This window comes from Euprymna scolopes, chromosome 12, assembly GCF_053919585.1.
Source record: "Euprymna scolopes isolate OS-2025 chromosome 12, ASM5391958v1, whole genome shotgun sequence".
NCBI classification, from domain to species: domain Eukaryota; kingdom Metazoa; phylum Mollusca; class Cephalopoda; order Sepiida; family Sepiolidae; genus Euprymna; species Euprymna scolopes.
Window position 1 is genome coordinate 127,255,261 of NC_136493.1, and position 22,667 is coordinate 127,277,927.

Consider the following 22,667-nt stretch of genomic DNA (forward strand, 5'->3'; position numbering starts at 1 on the left):
AAGTTGGAGGTTCCATCGAATGAAACATTGTGAAATTAACACTCAAAATGAGAACAGTAGTTCGAATAATACAAATTATCAATCCTCAACGATACAATTTAGAAACCTAGCATATACTATATCATTTATTAACCAGATTTTTTTTTTTTTTGTGTATAAAAGAAAAACTGAGAAATCGAAAAATTTATTACAAGTGTTAAAATTTGATTAAAAAAAAAAAAGTAATTAAAAATTTTTTACCCCCACCCTTCACATACCTACTCCCAACAAGAAACACAGCAATATGAGAATTTCTAAAATTGTAATTTTAAATTCTCAAAGTCTGAGTTAACAAAGTACATGATGTGTCACGGTGAGTGCCCAAACAGACCACGAGAAGATCAGTTGGAGATATCCGTGCCTTTGTTTAATTTAGCAACAGCTTAGACACAAATCCCAGCAAACGACATTGTTGGGATAAGTTAGCCAAACGTGCAGATGTGTTTTTAATAACTCAGAGAGAGAAGGGGAGGGAGGAGCATAAAATAAAACCCTACTATCAAAAATGAAAAGAGTTCATCTCTATATAGAAAAGGTAAATGCGCGCGTGCATTTTTTGTATGTTTTTTTCGCCGACGCACAGGGCGGGGGTTACTATCGCTTACAAGCCCCTAGATAATAATATCTACGATTTGGGAATGCGGGTCGCGTCTAGATTTATTTACGACTTTTACAAAATTATTGCTATTTCAGCCCGTCTTGTGTTTGTTCAGCTTTTTTGTATAAAACCGCAACTAATTCAAAGCTAAGGCAGCAGTTCCCGGCAATTGCACCGGGGAACGTCCAGAAGAAATCAGCTTTGATCAATGTGGGGCCAAACTCTTTATATCAGACAATTGCTATTCAATTTGGACAATCCCCATTTTATGGGGAGCTGGTTTCCTCCTCCCCAACATCTTGGGGAAACAACCAGCCAAAGTTGGGTAAACAAACCCAAAAGCTGCCCCCCCCCCCCCGCACTAAAAGTTAAATCCGCTACTTCTATTTGACCTCATTAATGAGCTCAAAAAAGGAGTGGAGTTAACTTTTATTGAGGACACGTGTCAATTCTGTTCTTAATACTTTTAAATAAATTCAAACATGTTTCAGTTACTCTTTGTTGCTGGCCTAGTGGGTAATGTGTCAGGTTTTTTTGCACACTTTATCTAAAGGTTATGAGTTCGAATTGTGGTGTGAGATGTTTTATTTTTTTTTTATTTTTAAAGGTTTAATATTGAAACAGAGTTATTTAAGCTATTTTTCATGTTCTGTTTTTTTTTTGGTTTTTATTTTTCAGATTTTTAAAAGAAGTTTTAACGTTCATTTTTCTGTTTGTTTTCTTCATCACATTTGCGTTTTATTTTTTGTTTTACCGATTTTAAGAAATTTTAACATCGTTCGTTTGCCTTACGTTAGTTTTTTTTTTTTTTTAATAAGTTTTAACATTTTTTTTAAATATTTAAACAGGGTGATTACTTTGCTTATTCTTTTGTTTTGATCCCCCCCCCCCCCGAGCACACACACCTAAGCAACGCCGGGTACCTCCGCTAGTCTATATATATATAAAAGGCAAAATGTGTGTGAGTGTGTGTTTGTATGTCTCGCAAAAACTTTCGACACGGGCCACGGATTTTTGCCGCATAGGTATCATTTTAAGGTTCGATCCATCGCCCGACAAATATCGAAAACATTAATTCCTTCACCCGAAAATCATCAGTTTTCTACAGGGAGGGGTCAGAAAAATCCGTCCTCTCATGACAAGTTTGCGTGTACGCATGCACAAATGACGGCGGAACATGATTTAGTTTAAATATATATATATAAAAAAAAAAAAAACCAACCCAATTTCGTCAATGTTGTCTTAGCTCATTTGATTAGAGGTCGGTGTCATTATCTAAAGGTTGTAAGTGAGAATCGTGGTGTGAGGTGTCTTTTCTTTTCTTTTTTTAGATTTTAATATTGAAACAGGGTTATTTAAGCCATTTTTCACGTTCTATGTTTTTTTGTTTTTATTTTTCAGATTTTTTAAAGAAGTTTTAACGTTCGTTTTTCTGGGGTTTACAGTTAACATCGTTCGTTTGCCGTACGTTAGTTTTTTGTGTGTGTGTTTTTTTTTCGATTTTTTTAAAAGTTTTAACATTTATTTTATATAAAATATTTAATAATTTACTATTTAAAAATATTTACTTCGCTTATTCTTATGTTTTGATTATCTCCCACTCCGAGCACACACACCTCTAACCACCCAGGCAACGCCAGGTATCCCCCGCTAGTTATACATATTTCATAGATTTATTTTAAAATCAGAAATCCTATCTGGTCTGGTCCGATTGAGCTAAAAATAAGTTAAATCTATATTAATAAATATTAGTGCAGATGTATCCATTCATTTTCAATTCCAATATAAATATATAATAAAAATAAAATATTATGACTGAAGTTGAAATCATATCTAAATTGGGTCAATGTTTTAACCATTATGTCCTGAATAATGGAAAAGTACAATAGTTCAATCAAATTTTTTTTTTTTTAAGTGTAAAGTAATGAATATTTTCACAAAGCTTAAAATATTTAATTTTTAAATTTTGTTATTGCTTTAGAAGTTAGTCAGATTTTATAAAACTCATGTATATGTACGAGAGTTGACACTGTCTCCATTTTTTTCCTCCAAGATGCAAGGTCACAGAGCAAATGATTTCATTTTTTGTATACTGTTCTTTTCTGAGTTTTTAGCCAGTAAAAATAGTTGCTAAGAGGTTTAATAAAAAAGAAAAGAAAATGAACTTGGCAGGCATAAAGCAACTAAACATTATTTGTATGCATGCACAAATATACATTTATACGTTAAAGTTTGTTCATTTTTAAATGTTTCTTATCCATCTGATGATAGCTCAAACAATAATGACTAAGGCTGAAGCGTTACGTTTTGGTTTCGATTCTAGTTGATGGTATCCAACTCTTTCTTTTTTTTTTTTTTTACTTTTGAAATCATCAATATATACTGCGTACAATATAATATAGATAAAGAACTGGCACTATAATACTAAATATGAAATCTGCATAAATTAAAATATAATATTTAAGCGTATTTTATGACCAGGTGGCCAGCTAGTAAAACAAAATGTTAAAATGCCATTAAATATTATCAAAAATATTTTTTTGTTTTAACAAATAAATAATACCAATCACCAGATTTCAAAAAAATTTTAATTCTTAGCGTTAACATAGTACATGTGACATGGTGAGTGCCCAAACAGACCACGAGAAGATCAGTTGGAGATATCCATGCCTTCGTTTAATTTAGCAACTGGTTGGACATAAATCTCAGTGTAAACGACATTCCTGAGATAAACAGACCAAACGTGCAGAAGTTTAAAAAAATTTTTAAATGAGCAGGATAAAGATAAAAACCTACTTTAACTATGAAATGAAAGTAAAATTTATAGAGTATATTTAATGGATTTATTTTTAAAACTGGGAAATCTTCCTATAATCCTATTGTGCAAAAGTTTTAGTCTAATTAATAAATCAAATTATACAGAAGTCTATTAGTCTGTTTTCAACTCCAGTATAAATCTATTAAGAATTCTTCTACTTAATTAATCAGAATAGCTTTAAATAAGTTAAATTTGAAAAGCGTTTTCATAGCTTTGCCAAATACTTCATGATTATAAAATAAAAATATTTCCAATCAGAATTAAAAACAATTTTTTTTTTTTATTTAGTCAATAGTCTGTTTTTCATCTAGTCCAATTTAGAGGAAAGTGGAGGAGGAGCAGTTACTCTTATCCTGCTCTCTCACTGTCACCCAGAACACTGTATAACAAATATAATACATATTTATCCGATGAATAACCTGGTCTCATCCTGTATCACAACTAAATGAATTGAAAAATTAACTAACTTAATTTCAGTTCACTTGAGATAAAAATTACTAGGTGTGGTATGAAGAGAGAAAAAATCTTTATAAAAATAGATGTTTTAAGTGCATTAACTAATATTCCTTACAATGACAATGTTAAATTTAAAAAATCAAACGAGTTTGAATTTTTAATTATTAAGACTTTATAGTTAAATACGTAATCTCTTTAAATTCAAACAAGATTTTTAGCTAAAGAAAGAAAAAAAATGATATTCTGTGAGAATAAGTTTTAAATCCCAACAAAAATTTAAAGAATTGCCATTATTCAATTTTTATTAAAAGAAATTAAATATTCTATTGTCTATAAAATTTTTTTTTAATTTAATATATTTAGGCATGAAAAATAAAATAATCCAATGTTTATATTTATATTGCATATCGATATTTAAATTAAATAATTGTAATAAGAAATTAATAAGAAATAATTGTAACTTTAATAAAATCATATACAATTTCAATGCATTCTAACATAAATTAGCATTGAATTTATTGCACAATAAATATTTACTGATCTCCAAATTGAAAGACATTTTATTGTGTGTGCATTTACACAAGGTTGTTAAATGATAGTCGAGGAGTCTGAGCAAATAGAAAAAATACAAACGATGTGCCATGAAACGGTGATCATCAAAGGCTATTAAAGAAGAGAAAGGTTTTTTAATTGCAATTTTTAAATTTTCAAACTAAGATGAATATGGGTGAGAGCGGAGGTAAGAGAGGAGTTTACATATGACATGGTGAGTGCCCAAACAGACCAGGAAAAGATCAGTTGGAGATATCCGTGTCTTTCTTTAATTTAGCAACTGGTTGGACATAAACCCCAGTAAATGACATTGCTGGGGTAAACAGGCCAAACGTGCAGATGTGTTAAAAAAAAAAAATTAAAAAAAAGTGGAGAGGGGTTAAATAAACATCTACTGTAAAGCTGAAACACACACACACGCTTAACAATCCTTTATAGTTTTATTGAGCACAAGTCTAATACTAAATAAAAATTAATAAAGCTCAGCTATCAAATTTTAATTGTAAGAAAATTTTCTTTTTAAAGTGGGTAAAAATTTGCTTCTCTAACAACTTCTTAATTATATTTTTGCTTTTCGTACCTCCACATCACACAAGCTGACATAACCATAAGCCTTTTCATGTCAATACATAATAGACAGGAGAAAAATGCAGTAAAATATGCTGTGATTATTAAAAGAAAAATAAAGAAATAGCAGATTGTTTCAACAAAATAGAAACTTTTTTTTTTCAGGTCGTTTCACTAGGAACAAAGTGTAATATCTGTTCTGATACTACACTTAATTTTTTTTTTATTTTGCCCTCAGGAAAAATTCTGAGATAATTTTATTTTTCTTTGCATCCAGTACTCCTTCTGTAGGAGCTGGATTTTACTCACACTAAAAAAGAAAAAAAAAAAGACCATGTATCAGTCTAATGCTGCCTTCATGTAAAGGTGAAAAAAAAAAATTACCCCCCCTTACTTTCTACAACTAACAGGATTGATTTCTGGAAAAAATAAGGATAAATATTTGTAAAAGAAATTTATGCGATGATAACTATGCCTTGTTTTTGTATGTTTACCAAAGTGTTTAAAATCGGACAATAATCTAAGTTTTGGAAAAAAAAAAAGGGGGGGGGGTAAATATTGGAAATCATAGCTTCTGTTTGAGATAGAATTTCACGCAATTACAATAAACATACATATATTAAGAAAAATGATTTTCTAAAAAGCTTAAAAATAAACTCCATTATATAAAAGGAAAATATCTATGCTCAAATAAAACTTGAAAAATATAACAAACACCCACAAAGTTGGTATTATTTTAATTGGTATAACCCTGGATATATATATTAGATTGGTGCAAAAATAATGTTGTAATTTGACATATATAACATTTTTGCATCAATATAATAAATAAATATATGATATCTTAAAAAAAAAAAAAAAATGTACTCACACTTTAACTTATCAGCATTGTCCTGACAATGGTCATCAATTTGAACGTGATTCTTTAATTACATTTGTCTTTGAAGCTATTCCATTTCACTACGTTCATGAACAAAGTTTTATCATTATTTGAAGTGAGAGTACATTTTTTAGACACTGTGTGTGTGCGTGTGTGTATATATATATATATATATATATATATATAGAGAGAGAGAGAGGGGATTCATTATTTGAGTCATATGACCATTTATATAATTTCATGTTATCAAGATGTACATGTTTTATCGTTATCATGTAAAGAGCGATTATCTATTTCAACTAAAAGCAATAATATCTATTTAATTGGCACGTCAAAAGTACTTAAATATTACAGCATTATTTTAAAAAAAAAAAAGAGGAAGTTTTCAATCTTTATTGTAAAAAAAAAAAAAATTAAAAAAACCCTGGGCATATTTCTTTGAGAACACATGACATAACAAGGAAAGCAATTCAGTTATGCTTAAAACAAGGCAATTAACTCGTATTTATGATTGTTAATGAACAATTTATTAAAAAAAAAAAAAAAAAAAAAAAATGGCAATAGTTACATGCTATTTACCTCCCCTTGGAACTCTCCGATGCCCTCCTATTTTATTTTTGCTAATTTTCATCAAAAAAATGTTTTCTTTAATAATATTTTTTCTTCCGATATATATATATATATATATATATATATATTCATTACTGTAACATAATTAAGTAGAGACTGTTGGTTTGCCTTGAAATATTAAATATTTCGAATTTCACTATAGTGTCGTTAAAGTTTTTGGGGTTTTTTCAGAGTTATTTCTTTTATACTGACTAAGTTATGTATGTTGAGAGAGAGAGAGGAGAGAAATGGACTGAACAAACAAAAGAAAGTGAGAGAGGCACAGAGAGAGAGAGAGAGAAGTTAAGGGCAGTGCCATATACCCCCACTAGGCGTAAATAAATTCCGATTGACTAAACACATTTGCTTCAGATTGAGCAAATAAACGCATGTTGTAAATGTTTCACCATAGTAAGATGCTACCTGCCATCATCAAATAGGCTTTAGGCACAGTCATGGCTTCAAATTACACAAAATATCGACATTTAAGGTAATGAGAAAATTCACTTACCTTTGGTCCCATAGTAACGGCCACCGCATCAGCAAGAGTGTCCACACCCTGAAGCATGAGCGCACGGGCATCAGCACCAAATTTGATGTCTTTGGCATAAGCCCTGGCCATGATAGGGGCCCTCATCTGACCCACCAAGCATCGTGTTAAACTGGGGATGCGATACATTTGGGCTACAAGTAGAAAAAAAAAACAAATCGAGTTTCATTAAAACAAAGGAAAAACATAAAAAAAAAAAAAAAACTAACGTAAGGTAAACGAACGATGTTAAATGTAAAAGTCGAAAAAACAAAAATAAAATGGCTTAAATAAGCCTGTTTCGATATTAAAATTTAAAAAATCGGTGGGTTTGGGTGTGTGGTCGGAGGTGGATAAGCGAAGTAAAAAAAAAAAAAAAAAACGTTACGTAAAAAATGGCTTAAATATAACTGGTTCAATATTTAAATTTAAAAAAAATTGAAAAAAAGACATCTCACACCACGATTCGAACCCAAAACATTTAGATAACGAACCAACGCGCTAAACAATTGAGCAATGTACATGAAATTTGTTCAGTTTTTCAACTATTTAAAGTAAACCAGGTCATGACGTCATTGGACGCATGTGTAGAACCAGTCGTCGTCACGAGGACCGTTTCTGTTGACCCCCCCCCCCTTGTCGAAAATTGTCGATTTCAGGGTGAAAAAATGAACGTTTTTGGCCAATTTTTCGAGCAAAGGATGGAGCTTCGATATGATACAGAGTTTGTGAATTTTCGTACACATACAAAGATACATGCACACATTTTCGCTTTCATATTTATAGATGATCTCATGGAAAGCAAAAACATTTTAATATTTCTAACAACCCCGTCTTTTAGGAAAAACATCAGATGACAAATAGACAATTTTATATAAGTGATACATCAGATGACAAATAGACAATTTTATATAAGTGATAACATCAAAATTAGTATTTATGGATTTAATCCTATTCTGAACAAAAAAAAAAAAAAGCTCAATATTTTGAGACTATATCAACATATGAGGGAAAACTGCAAATTATCATTTACAAAATTTATTCTTTAAAACCAAGAGAAGCAACATACAAAAATTTTTTTTTTTATTTCATGGAAAAAAAAAATAAATAAAAAAAATAAAAGGACCAGAAAGGATTAATGTTTTATTTTTTGCAAAATAAATTAAATTGCATTTTATTTTTGTGCATATAACTTTTTTTTTATGAAATACATTTAATATATTAGTACTGAGATGAAATGTTAATATTGGTTTTTTTTTTTTAATCAGTATTGCTATTGCTTCTAGTATGTTTAGTTGATGTAGGCAATTATTTCTCTGCCTAATTTACATATAGTTTTAGTATTTTCACATTTCAGCTGACTAGCATTTTGTTAGATGTGATGTTGAATGGCAATAATGTCACACATAAAAAGGATCAAAAAGTACTTTAATCCGAAAAAGGTTTAATTTAAATCAGGTACATTAGAATTATCATAAACTTTGGCAGAAGAAAGAAAAAAAATATTTTTACATAAAGCGATCACATTAAAAAAAAATATAAGTTGGTTATCAATGTGCATTTCTGCAATTTTCTTTGAAGCTAAAGTTTCCAAATATCCTTTCATTATTAGAATAATTGTTTTTTTTTTTGTTTTTTTTTTGAATTGACTAGAAATGCAAGAGTCAATCACAAGTTTCCGGTGAGTAAAAAAGGAAATGAAAGATGTTTACTGTCAATAATGGCTGCTACAATCATACAGAATGTAAAATGATTGCTTCTTTTGTCCGTCATAAAAGATACAATAATTAAATGTAAGCTACATCAGAATATTTACAAACTGGATTACCGAATCCAATCACTTCCTCCAAAACTTATCCGGGGTGGGGGTGGGAAATCTTTTCTATCTAACTTTCATCAAGACTGAATTAAAGATTCCTATAATAATACTATATTATATATATATTACAGATGAGCGCATGTGTTGGATTATTACAGAAAGAGGTCTGAAGTAAAAAAAATTTTTAAAAGTAAAAAAAAAAAAATTTTTTTTAAAAGTAAAAAAAAATTTTTTTTTAAAGTAAAAAAAAAAAAAAATTAAAAAGCAAAAAATAAATAAAAGTAAAAAAGTTAAAAATAAAAAAAAGGTAAAAATAAAAAGTTAAAGAGTAAAAGTAAAAAAAATAAAATGAATCAAAATAAAAAACTAGTTTTTAGCACATAATACACAAAATACTATATTTACTCGTTCTATGTGTAAAATTTTTAAGATTTGCTTTTGCTATAAGAAAACGAAAACAAACAAACAAAAAAAAAACTGAAATAGTGACATTTATTTAATCACAAGAGAGATTAACTTGGAAAAAAAAAAAAAAAAAAAAAAAAAAATGTTGTCAACCTTTGATTACCTCCATCAAACTATATTTTAAAAGTTTAACAGTTGGAATCAACAGGTATTTTGTTGTCGCATCGTTATGCATCCTGTTAGACAATTATTGAAAACCAGGTCTCAAATTGATGCAGACAAAAAAAAAAAATAAATAAATAAACTCAAAAGCATTTATCATAAAATAAAGAGTTTTGAAATTTAAGATACCTACACAAGTCTAATAAAATGAGATCTTTATAATACATTTGTCCGTATGTTATCAGTGAACGCTATCAACACCTCAAACTTTTGACTAAGATCAAAACGTTCTTATACTACACTTTATCCGATCTGTTCTCCATCAGTGAAGGATAAATCCTTCCAGATTAACGTCAATTTTATTTTTGCCACACACCCGAGTTTCGCGGGGTTTTTTTTGGGGGGGGGGGGGAAGTTGCACCCCCCTCCCCTTAAAAAATAACATTATCGAACTTTTCTTGTGTGAAGATAAGTAAATGGGGACTCCTCCAAATATAAAATAAAAATAGTTATCTTTTTATTTTATACATAGGAATCACCACTTATCAAGGCCCGGAGGCCACTCGAGGATAAGGGTTATTGAGTGCATAGTAGTCACTAGGATAATATAGTAATCATTAATAGTGAAAATTGGGTAAATTGGATTACTTAAGAGGACGGTCCACCAAAAATTTGTTTACGTTGGACTTGAAGACAATCAAATTGTAGTCAGCTGGAAAACAAGCAAACAGAAGAGTTCCACAGATGTGCAGTTTTAAGAAAGAAACTTTGTTCATGGAATCTACATTTAGGTTTAGGCACAGGTAAAGAGTGGAGGAAATCATTGTCAGTGGTTTCAGCTAGATGAATGTTTTTCGTGAAAGTTTGGTGAGGGGAGCCGATAGATTGGAGCTTAGATGAACACTTGCCATCAGGCTCGCGGCATCTCTTCTGTGGAAAAGAGGTTGCAGGAAAGAGAAAAGGGCATCCCCCACTAGGCTATGAATTTGTGGTCTGTCAAAGCAGAATAAGATCTTTTTAGCAGCTCCTGCCAAGATGTGGCAACAAGATGCCATCCTTGGATGTACCTGGCTTTTATATAGGTAGAGAATTGCATCAGCAGTGAAATATCTAATGGAATAGTAGAAGGACCCACCATTTTTCCAGCGACCTTGGCAACAGATTTGATGTACATGCTTCATTTCAGATCAGGAGTAAAGGTCAAGTCCAGAAGCTTGTCAAATCATGGAGCCTCCCTAAGACAAGAGCCATTCATTTCAATTGGTGCCAGATGGGGATCAGAGCATTGATGATGTAAAAAATAAGCTTGGCTTTAGGTGCAGTCAAAGTAACCAGCTACCTCTTTCTCCATTTGTACCATATGCTCAATGTCAGCGGAGAGAGAATCAGTGTAATAATGTATCCATATTTCACCTGTTCTGAATGATTTCAGAGATTGAATTTTTTATAATACAAAATAAAGCCGTTTATCAAGACAACTTGAATATCAATTTATTTTTGCTTTAAATAATTTGTTAAATTTTTTTTTTTTTTTTTTTTTTTTTTTACAAAAGACAAGCTTTAAATGATAATATGCAGCCCCCTCTTCCGCCATTTTGACCACCCTAAACTTTTATTATCTACATAGATCCTTATAACTTATTTTTCTTGTCCAAATTAGACATAGCTGAACTCGGCATCTTTGACCTCAGTTTTATAGTCATATTTGGCAGATAGAAAATTGTTACATTTTTATTTTTATTAGTCCAAACCTTATTTCAATTTTACTTATGAATTTGGACTTTTTCTAATTATTGATCCAATGGACAAAATGGACTAGAAGTAATTTTGTAAAGTTCAGAGTTTATACAGGGTGGAACGACAACATTTTCGCCTTAGAAAAGACATGATTCCATTTCTGTTTGATGAAAACCAATTTTCTTTTTTGTTGCAGACGATCTTCTAGTTGGCCCGTTGTGTACAAATCCCAAGGGCAATAAGAGCCTTCTATCATGTCTGAAAGTGACACAATGTTTAACGAGCGAGATTGGAGATGCGCCGCTATACAACTCATGCTCTCTACCGATCCAAATTATGACAACAGCACCATTGCTAGCACCCTTAAAATACAAATCCGGATGGTTCAACGCTTGAGGGCACAGCTCAAAGTTTACAGATGGTTTCTGGTGAAGTTTCAAGTCAGGGTCACAGCATATCTTCGAAGTCGGCTTGAAAATCAACACAAAAGTGTACCTGGATGTGCTGAAGAGTGTGGTGATCTGGTGCAATCAGGTAACCGTTGGCAGACCCTGAGTATGGCAGCAGGACTCTGCACCAGCCCACAAGATCCAGACTTGATTTCAGAAGTGCTACGACTTTGTATCCTTCTCTCACTGACCCCGCCTCCTCTCCCAACCTGAACTCTTGACTACTTAGTTTGGTCATACATTGAGAACATCACCAACATGACCTCCCACAACACCAAAACCATCCTGATTGTTAACTATTCTGTGCTTTCATCTAACAATTTAAAAAGAACACCGTAAAAATTGAATTTAACTTGAAAATTTAATATATATATATATAACCACAACCACTAAACTGCAGAAGTACCCTGGAGGTATAGGAGGTTGAAATGATTTTTTTTTATGGTAGTTTATTATTTGAAAGATAGGTACATTCCCAAAAAGCATGGTGAGGTTTGGTATGTAATATTTCTTGTGAGTATACCTAGATTTTGTTTTTACAGTAGATTAGAATATGCTTAGACATGTGCAGGGCAGGGGAGGGGGCACATATGATCATTCTGACTAAAATATGAAATCTTGTTTTAAAGTCATAAATCCGTCCTTACCTTAATTTTTTTTTGTTTTTAATAAAACCATACAATTTTTCAACGTTTGCAATAAAAATGGCACAATGTACTTTCAGGAGAAAGGAACAAAAAGAAACACTAAAAACTTGTCAACCCATGATCACCTTTGCCAAACCATATTTTTAGGTCAACAGTTGGAATCAACAGGGTTTTTTGTTGTCGCATCGTTATGCATCCTGCTAGACAATTACAGAAAACCAGGTCTCAAATTGATGCAGACGAGAAAAAAAACATTGATAGCAAAATAAATTCACAAATGCAGTAAAACTAAATCCATATAAAATTACATTGGTAATCAATTTTTTTTAATGGAAATCGCTCCAGACAAGTCATGAAACTATTTGAGGTAAGGAGCTAATAAAACTACTTACAGATCAAAAGCTTTCCAACGATGTTAGATGGAATAGATTCTGCCCTAGAAATCAACAATTCTTCCCTTTTTGTGAGAAACCTCGCTCATGGAAGGTGAGGACTAAAGAAGAAAATGGGGTAAGCACGACTTATGCAGCTGCCGAAAGTAAACCCAAGTTATTACAAGCATTAATTGGGTACTGGTCGCGATTAGAGTTCCCTGCCGAACACCCTAAAAAAACACTGACTTCTCCCTTAGTTGCCATAGTAACTAAACGATCATGAATTTTTATCGACTTTGTTTTACTGTTTATGAATATTGAAATAAAAGACATTACTACACATTTATTAATAATATCTCACTTTTAATCACTTTTATCGACTTTTTTTGTTTATGTGTCACTTTTATCGACTTTTTCTTTTCTTTTTTAAATAGCATTTTCTTTTTAAATGACGACGTTTTTACTGTTTATGAATATTAAGAGAAAAATAATTACTAAACATTTATTAATAAAAAAATGGGTGCTAGTGCACTTATGATCCGCGCTATATTTTAAATCGTATTTCTAAGCTTAATTAAAGTGATTAAAAGTGAGATATTATTAATAAATGTGTAGTAATGTCTTTTATTTCAATATTCATAAACAGTAAAACAAAGTCGATAAAAATTCATGATCGTTTAGTTACTATGGCAACTAAAGGGTGTTCGGCAGGGAACTCTAATCGCGACCAGTACAATTAATTGTTTTAAAGGAAATACAGTTGTGGGTAAAACTTGCGGAGAATGCTCTGTTTTACGGTTGTTGTAAAAAAATGGAATGGAAATTTAATTCCATTTTAAATTCGGTACATTTTTACATCACATCCAACTCACCGTTCACATTTGACATGTCAACTTTTATAGGTTTTCGTGTATACTGACAAGGTTGAGGTGTCTATTCCAAAAGTCGTTCTTAACATGGGGAGGTTAGGGCTATCTATTCCGAAATTTTATTGTTAAGTAAAAATACAAAATAGTTACAAAACACCCGCCTGCCCGGTAACATAATTGCATAAGTACCAAAAAAAAAAAAAAAAGTGATTTTTAATACCGTATTCAACTAAATCCATAACAAGCGGCACTTGAATGAATGGTTTATTTCATTGTCGCTACGCCGTAATCACGTGATTAAAATTTTAGCAGGCGAAAAAACTGGAAGACAAAAAGGTCAGGAGAACCCCTAGGTGTGTCAGAAATTTCGTGAAAAATAGTGAATAATTCCACCCCATCTTTCCAAGCTTATAACTCCTCGAAAAATGTAATTCAAGCCCTAATTTTTTTTTTTTTTTTTTTTTTTCAATTAAAGGAGCAAGGACCAAGGTTTCATTAAAAAAAACAAAAAACAAACAACGTGTTTTTGTTTTTTTAAAAAGGTTCGGACTTTATAGGTAAATTTCTAAAAACACTACTTTTTTTATTGTTTTAAATTTGAATATATTATTTATTGACCTTTTCTCTTCAATTTGGTGAGTAATTATTTACTTTTTAATAGACATTTCAAAATGGGAGGCGTGAATTATTCGACCCCCTGTCTTTCCAAGCTTATAACTACTCGAAAAATATAATTCAAGCCCTTTTTCAATTAAAAGGAGCAAGGACCAAGGTTTCATTTAAAAAAAAAAAAAAAGGTTTTAAACTTCGAACTTTACAGGTAAATTTCTACAAAACACTACTTTTTTTTTTTTAATTTGAATATATTATTTATTGACCTTCTTTCTTCAATTTGTGATATATAACACTTTGGTGAGTAAATTAATTATTTACTTTTTAATAGACACTTGAAAATGGGTGGGGGCGTGAATTAAAAAAAACAAAACGTTTGTCTAAAATATTATATTTGGTTTATTGGAAAGAGCATAAAATTTCACGTTGACCCTGAAAATATCGTAAAAATAGAATCAATAGAAAAATTGATAGATTTTTAAAAATTGAAAAATACTGAGTTCGTAAAATTCATTACTGTTAAAAAAAAAAAAAAAAAAAAAAATATTTCTATTACTTTTAAAACAACTTTAATAGTTTATTTTGGAAGTATAATCCATAAAGAAAATAAACACCCCACTTTTAAAAGAGAAATTACAAGTTTTTTATATTTTATTCGCAGTTTCGTGTTAGGGGTGTCAAAAATTCCTACAAAAATTCTGATACACCTCGAGAACCCCGCCATTTTTTCGGGCACCTGTCGTCAGAATCAGAGCGAGAAATCAATACTTTAAACTATGACCGAAGCATAAAATAAATAAAAAAATTAAACTAGATAATGATTACTTCCGGAAAGAACTAATTGCTACGTGCCCCAACCCCAGCATAGTATAATAACCCCCAACCTCCCTATGTTTAAGAACGGCTTTCGAGGTTGAGGGGTGGTTATTCCGAAAGCCGTTCTTAACATGTGAAAGTTAAAGGTGTTTATACTACGCGGGGAGGGGGGGGGCGTAGTAATTAGTTCTTTCCGCAAGTAATCAATAATTACTAATCATTATCTCGTTTAATTTTCTTATTTATTTCATGCTTCTGTCATATACTGATTTCGCCCGAAAAAAAAAAAAAAAAAAAAAAAAAATCGCGTCCCTATTTCTTTTTCTTGCATTATTATGAGTTTAAAAGAATCAATAACTTTAATAGGCACCGCCAAAAATGGCCGCAAAATCAAGTTGTTGTTTTTTAAAACGAAATTACATTTATTAAAATCCATTATTTCTGAGTAACTTTTTTTTTCCAGAAAGATAAAACCCTGAATTTTATCATATAGAAAACAGAATAATGTAAAACTTTTTCTACTATTTTTAATTCAATTTTAAATGTTAAATTTTCCCAAAAAGTTAACAATTGACATTTTTTGTCTTGCACAAAAAACGTACTTAAATATTTAAAAAAAAAAGGGTTTTTGAAATAATTAATTTATTTATTTATTGTCTAACTAAGACTTAGGATGATTTTCTAAGAGAATATGCAAAAATATTATAATATAAGTACCTGAATTTCAAATAATTCCACTTATTCATATAGGTAACCAGATATTTCGCGTTGACGTAGAGTTCAGATCGACTCTGTTTACGTTTTCGTTTGATAAAAAGCAAACTATGGAAAACCAAACAGGCCAAAAAAAACTTATTTTTCAGTGACGAAAATTTCAATGTATTATTAAGCTGAGGCTGGCCAGTACCAGATGGGTGACCATTTGTATGCGTTTGGTTTTTAATGTGCATGTGTGTGGGGGCCAGGCTCCCCAAAATGGGGGGGGGGGCAATTTAAAGCTGAATAAAAAAAAAATTATTTCAGCGCGTTTGGTCGAAACGCGGCAAACGTTTTCAAACGGGATCGAAAAAAAATGCTATTTTTAACACAAAGGGCACAATATTTATCGATTTTTTTTTTTGGTATCGATTATTCAAAGCATGCCCTGTTTAATAATGGTCATGCATTATTCGGCTCGCTAAAAAAAAATTGTTAATTTATTTATCAAAAATTTTAAAATAGCTTTTTTCGTATAAATATTAAAAAAAATTTTTTTTGTTTTGCTTAACTTAAATTAATTCACCGAATTTCACACTTCAAAACTCAAAAGCGGGATAATTAAACACAATCGAAGTTCTGATATTCAGACGTCAAAATAAGGTATGCAAACAATTCTTTTTTTTTTTTTTTTGAATCTATAATTCTGTCCCTTACAACAACACAATATGTTGATTTCAGTTTCAGATGATTATTTTAAGCATATTTGTTCCCACTTCAAAACAAGGGGGGGGGTTGTAAGCAAAAAAAAAAAAATATATATATATATAAATATCGTTTATGAAAAATAAGTACACTGTTATAAAGTTCATTCTTCTCCTAATAATCGCTGAAAATTTCGTATTGATCGGATAATTACCTAATTTTTGGTAGATTTTTAAAAAGACGGTCCGTCAAAAAGTACTGACCTGCCCCCCCCCCCCAAGTTTTGGTGGTGCCTAAACTTTAAAAATAAATTGTCCAGTGTGGGGAGAGGACACGAAAATGTATTTCAACCAAGATTTGGCCAAATTACCAAACAAAATGAGCGATATATTCGAACGGTCTCAATAATAAAATTGATTCAATTTTTATTAATCAGCTTGAAGTAAAAGTGAAACTTGAAGGAAATGATACAATTCCTATAAGAGGTTACACGAGTTGTGATTTCAACCGACACATCGAAAACAATTGCAATTTAAAGGGACAGGTAGAATTTTAAAAAAGATCTCTCGGTTGGAATATTTGAGTTAACGGGTGAATGTTTCCCCAGCTTGAACAAACTCATGAGAAATTTTTTTTTTTTTTTTTTTGAAGTCCAACAGCTTTAAATACAAACAATGGCCAATAATAACACGTGTCTTCTGGAAAGCTCTGATCGGCACTTAGGAAAAAAAAATGTAACTCAAATTAAGAGCAACATCTTAAAAATTGTAAACTGGTTGAAAAAAAAAAAAAAAAAAAAAAAAAACTCTCCAAAAACACTAAGGAATTATTTATGGAATAAAAATTTTTTTAAAAGAAAAGCCATATATTTTGTTTAAATATAAAGTAAGTATATTGGGGTCATTCTTTGACCTTGTAAGATACAGAAAGGTCACAAGTAGGTCCCTTCTCGACGGTTCGCCAAAGGGGGAGGGGCCATAATCAGTTGAAGTAAATCGTTACCTTTGAACCACTTTAAAATCTTTGCCCTCAAAACGTACCACCAAAACAAATTTGCACAAAGCGTATGATGACCACTACTACAATCATTTAAAAATTTTCAACGTGCATTTGCATTAGTATTACATTTTATTAATTTAAAGAGAAAAATGCGAAATAAGGATTTAAAAATGCGAAATTAGGATTTAGGAATTATTTGTTAAAAAAGGATTAACAGACTAATGAAAGTGCTATCTTCATTAACGAAGATTTAATTTTTTTTTCCAAATGAAGATTAAATAATTTGTAAAAAAAAAAAAAAAAAATTAATTAAAATACGTATCCAAAGCACGAAAAAATGTCCTTTTCTTACCATTCTTTCCCCTAAAAACAAATATAATGAGAGACCGCTTTAATGCAAGATAAATCCAACTCCCCAAAAAGGATAGTTGTAAAATTTGCTGTTATCGGACCTATTGAGGAAGGTAATGCCTGGGAGGAGGAGTCCAGGGAGTGAACATGCTTAGCGCATTTTTGTATTCAGGAGTATTTTTGGCGGACCTGAACGAGCTTTCCGTCCTGTCGTAAAATTAATTCCTTGTCACGTTTTCTTATTTTATCTGCGGATTATCGTTGATAACTTTCGTATTAACAGGAAATTTTTTTTCAAGTTTATGTAATAACTTAACATTTATATAAAAAAAAAAGAACGACCGCAAAGTGGGGTATATCAATTTAATAGAACGTTATAATTGAAAAGTGATTCTCCACGTTTAGTCATTAAGCAAACTTTAATATGAAAGTTCAGTCTGTTATCGACGATAATCCGCAGAAAAAAAAAAAAAAAAAAAAAAAAACGGAGGTTATGGGGTGTTTAGCATCCAGATAGAAGAACCAAATTGCGGTGTTTGTTAAGATAGAATCGACAGACTGATCGTTTTAAGCAGAACGTACTAATATGTACTTAATTGTCAAGCCGAAAATAGTGATATATCCAAAAATTGCGAAAAATCATTGAATAAAACAACTGCTATTGTGTTTTTAGTAAAAAAAAAAAAAAAAGTCCATCGACACCAAATATTGCAGCTATGAACAAGTATTCTAAAATATTCGTTTCATAGTTACATCCCCTGCGTGTAGACTCGTACTGACTACTTTATAATGTCCAAGAAATATGCGATTTTGGTGATAGTGAGTGCACTAACTGATCCGCGCTATTTTTTAAATCGTATTTCCAAGTTTAAAGTTTTATATATATTTTTTTTTATTCAATTGTAAGGTTAAAGTGTAGAATATGTACAAAACACCCTTCTCATGTTATGAATGGTTTTTTAAATATTTCAGCACTGATTAATAAGTGACTGCACTAGTGCACTAGTACCTATTATATAATTACTTTTGATCTTGAGGTTTACAATTTAAATTCTATTTTAATTGAAGATCAAGTCTATTTAAAGGTGAAGAATTTTCTGGAAAAAAAAAAAAGATTCTTATATTGTTATATAATTGGTAATTTCAAGATATTGCATTTTGATTTTAATTTATATAGATTTTTGTTCTTAAAAATAATAAAAAATGAAACGAAAAAATTGAAGTCGAATGCTCAAAACGTAGGGAGCGTTCATTGTTTAAAGAGGGTGGGACCCTCACCTCAAATTGAAGCACACGTTTTTCGTTTAAGTAATGATTTGAAGTAAATACAATTCTAAAAACACACAAGTTAAATGAAAATCAGTGTAAAATGAAACAAACCTGAAATGATTTTTATTAATTTTATAACATCTTTAATAATCGGAGGAAAAGAAGAGGAACACTGACACGTGACTTTAGAAATTATTTTTTGGTACTAGTGCACTTATTGATCGGTACTGAAACCATAACGTTATTATTTAAAAAGCCATTCTTATCATGGGGAGGATGTTTTGTAACTATTCTATACTATAACCTTACAATTGAATAAAAAACAGATTATAAAACTTTAATTAAACTTGGAAATACGATTTTAAAAAAATAGCGCGGATCAGTAAATAAATGCACTAGCACCGATTTTTTTTTTTTTTTTTTTTTTTTTTTAGAGTTTTTATTGTACTTAATCAGATTAAAATAAATAAATCCGATAACTCTAGAATAACACTTTCTTTAAAAATCTATTAATTTCTTTCATTTTAAAATTGAAAGAAAAAACGTGGAATACAGTAATACACCGGTTGAAACTCGTTGACCGCTTTAGCGTCCCAAAATTCGACCTTTGAAATCATGTTTTAATAGATTCTTTTAAATTACAGTTAAATGTAACAAAGTAAAATTATTAAAGATTTAATTTTTATAAATATATATTTTTCTATATAATAAATATAGTTTTGTCTGGTTTCAAATTTGGATCTACATCGTCCTTGTAAGGTTTTTTTTTTCCTAATATTAAAATTTGCAAAAACAAAACACCAAGTTATCTTAAACTCTTTAAATAAACTTTCATTACATATTCCATTAAAATGCAATTTTTAACCTACAAATCGAAAAATCGTATCAAATGACGTCTTTTAAAAAAGTGAATTTAGGGCGCTGAAAACGTACATATTCACAAATACCGGGTGTGTTATGTAATAAAAAATTAAAAAAAAAAAAACATATTTACAGCAAATTTCATACAAAACAAAGTTACATTTAATACTTAAATAAGTTGATTTTTTTTAAAGAAATATTTTAACATTTTAAATAATATAAAGAGTCACAAAATTTAGACTAATAGAAAGAATGAAGTCTCCCTTAGAAGGCGCCATGTGCTTTTTTTAAACCGGTTCCTCGTCCCACGTTTTCGAAGGACTTTTCCTTTTTGCAAAATGAAGAAGAAAGATAGGTTCGACGGTATAATCGATATTAAATATGGCATCACTTTAAGATGAAGAAAACAAAATAGAAATTTGGTTTACAAACCAGATGATTTCTTTTTAAGACTGTGTCAAGAGTGACGAGTCGATGCGGAAGCAAGCGGACGATGTGAGCTCAAAAAAGCGACGACTCAACAACGGCACAAGACACGGAAGGTCACCAGAGGTCAAGCGGTAATATTTACCGGAAGTTGTCGCCCCAGAACATGAATAATGAAATGTACATACTCCCATTTTTACTCCTTTACAAGTTAGATTTTAAAAGTAAACTTTATATTTGATTTTTCTACTTGTTTAGATTTTTCAAAGAAATTTCGAGAAATTATTTTCATTGTTTTTTTTTTTCAATATCTGTTTTTGTTAGTAATTCTACTGTAGTTATTTCTTTTTTGTAGTAAGACTGTAGTAGAAGGGAGGGGGGAGGCGCTAAAACAGGTGCACGCAATATTTCCCTTCTAGTTGGAGAACCGAACCCAATTATTTTTTTTTCTGAAGGTCATTTCAAGGGGACCCAAAAAATATAGCTTTGTACCCCTGAATTGCCCTTGCCAAACAAAGTAAGAAAATCCCCAATCCTTCCCCCACCCTTTTTACCCATAAATTGCGTATAAGAAGGGTTCTCAAGAAATCACATCAAACTAATTCTTTTATCATATCTCTCTCTTTTTTTTTTTTTTTTTTTTGTTAATAAAATTAATTTTATATAATTACAAACCTCTTTTTTTTTATTTATTTTATTGTGGGAGATGGAGGCTTGTAGACATGAAAAATTATGATTTTTTTTTTTTATTGATTAAAAAATATTAGAATGTGAAAGTTTAGAAACATTTTTTTTTTAAATAAATTCTTGGTTCCTGTCTGAAATTTACCCCTATATTAAAAAACAAAAAAAATGAAGAAAAAGTTGTATGATGTATGTAACCGTGACAAAAACGAAAATATCATATTCCAAAAATCACAGGAATAGATAAAGTAGTTTTATTTTTGAGGAAAGACGGTCAAGCGTTACCACTTCGAAAATAACCTCAAGAAAACAAGGGAGATAACTCAACAATAATACAAACTTGCGAGATTTTTGTTCTAATGTCTACGAATTCTCCTTAACCACTTAAAAATGATTTTCTTTATAAAAACAAAACTACTTGATCAATTGACGTGATTTTTGGAATGTGATATTTTCGTTTCGTCCTGAGTATGTGCCTCCTACAGATTTTTCTCCATTTTTTTTTTTTTAATATGGGGAAACTCTGGACAAGGACCAAACTCTTTGCAAAAATATTTCATTTTTTGCTGCAATACTCAATATGCATGAGGAAGGTCGAAACGTCTGTTAGATATGGCCAATACTGAAATTCTACAAAACTTGAGCATTTTGTTTTTCTAGATATGCAATAATATTTACAAGCTGTCAGATGGTTATATAACTCCATTTATATTACACAAAGTAGCAGCGGCAGGGAATATTGTTATTACATATCGACTTTTGACTTGACAAAAGCTCAAATCAGCAATTTCTTTCGACCAATCACAATGATAGACTATGTGGCATGATCCCTGGCCTTTGTAGAGCCATTTTAGACAAGAAAACCCACACTCGCATTTAATATGATTGTCTGTGAAAGTTATGTTTTGGTGAAAGAATATAATTGAAGGATATATGAACGGACATGCAGAAAAAATATGGAAATAAACAAAACATTGACAGAATTGAAGGGTCACCAGTTAGCAAGTGCTAACTAAACATAAAAAGAGTTTTGTCAGTTCAAAATTTTGCCATTTTATTAGCATGTAATCAGTGCAATCAGTGTCTATTCATGCAAACTTGTATTTGGTTAAGAAAGAAAATAATTGGGTTCGGTTCTCCAACTAGAAGGGAAATAATGCATGCACCTCACAAGTTAAAATGTAAGCCATAGTCATAGTGAGAATGATATGCATAAGTAATATACGTATGTGAGCATTTGGCAGCGTGGCATTGTGTATGCGTGTGTGTTGGTTTACCTTTTTATTGTTATGTACATATATAGAGGAGCATGAGTTGATAAAGGTTGGTACATAAGTTATTGGGTCCTTTTCTTTGTGACTTGCCTTCATCCAGCTCAAAGGCAGGAAGGTGGGGATCTGAGCGTTGTTCTTGGGTTTTTTTCAGTTTCGGCCAGCTAGTGAAATCTTGAGAAAATCTCATGTGGCCACTGTTCTTATAGAAGTCTCTAATGATATGAATCAGCTCATCAATTTGACATAGACTTGTTACTTTTGGAACTTGAAATGATTTTTATTGGCTGAAAATGCTTTGAGTTCATATGTTCTTGTTAAAACTTACTTATGATGGAGAAAGCATATTGAAACAAACCCGAGAAAAAAAAAAGAGGATAACTAATTTAAGCTCTTTGCTTATTAGCATTTGTGGGAAATGCTTTGCAATTCTGCTTCAAATATAGGGTGGAACGATAACATTGTTG

The 22,667-nt window shown here is 30.8% G+C and overlaps 1 protein-coding gene across 2 annotated transcripts in view; it reads right to left on the reverse strand.

The window, feature by feature from the left end:
- LOC145291472 (60 kDa heat shock protein, mitochondrial-like) overlaps positions 1 to 20,585 on the reverse strand; it is a 42,796-nt gene extending 22,211 nt beyond the window's left edge. The window contains exons 1-2 of one of the 2 annotated variants that reach the window (XM_080137347.1): positions 20,252 to 20,585; positions 7,031 to 7,203 (exon numbers count right to left, since the gene is read on the reverse strand). In XM_080137347.1, coding sequence (XP_079993473.1) covers positions 7,031 to 7,198 — 168 coding nt within the window. In that variant the 5' untranslated portion in view covers positions 7,199 to 7,203; positions 20,252 to 20,585. Of the gene's footprint in view, positions 1 to 7,030; positions 7,204 to 17,690; positions 18,249 to 20,251 lie in introns of those variants that run through there. The other variant, XM_080137348.1, reaches the window with a different exon arrangement.
- Between the last annotated feature and the right edge of the window lie 2,082 nt (positions 20,586 to 22,667).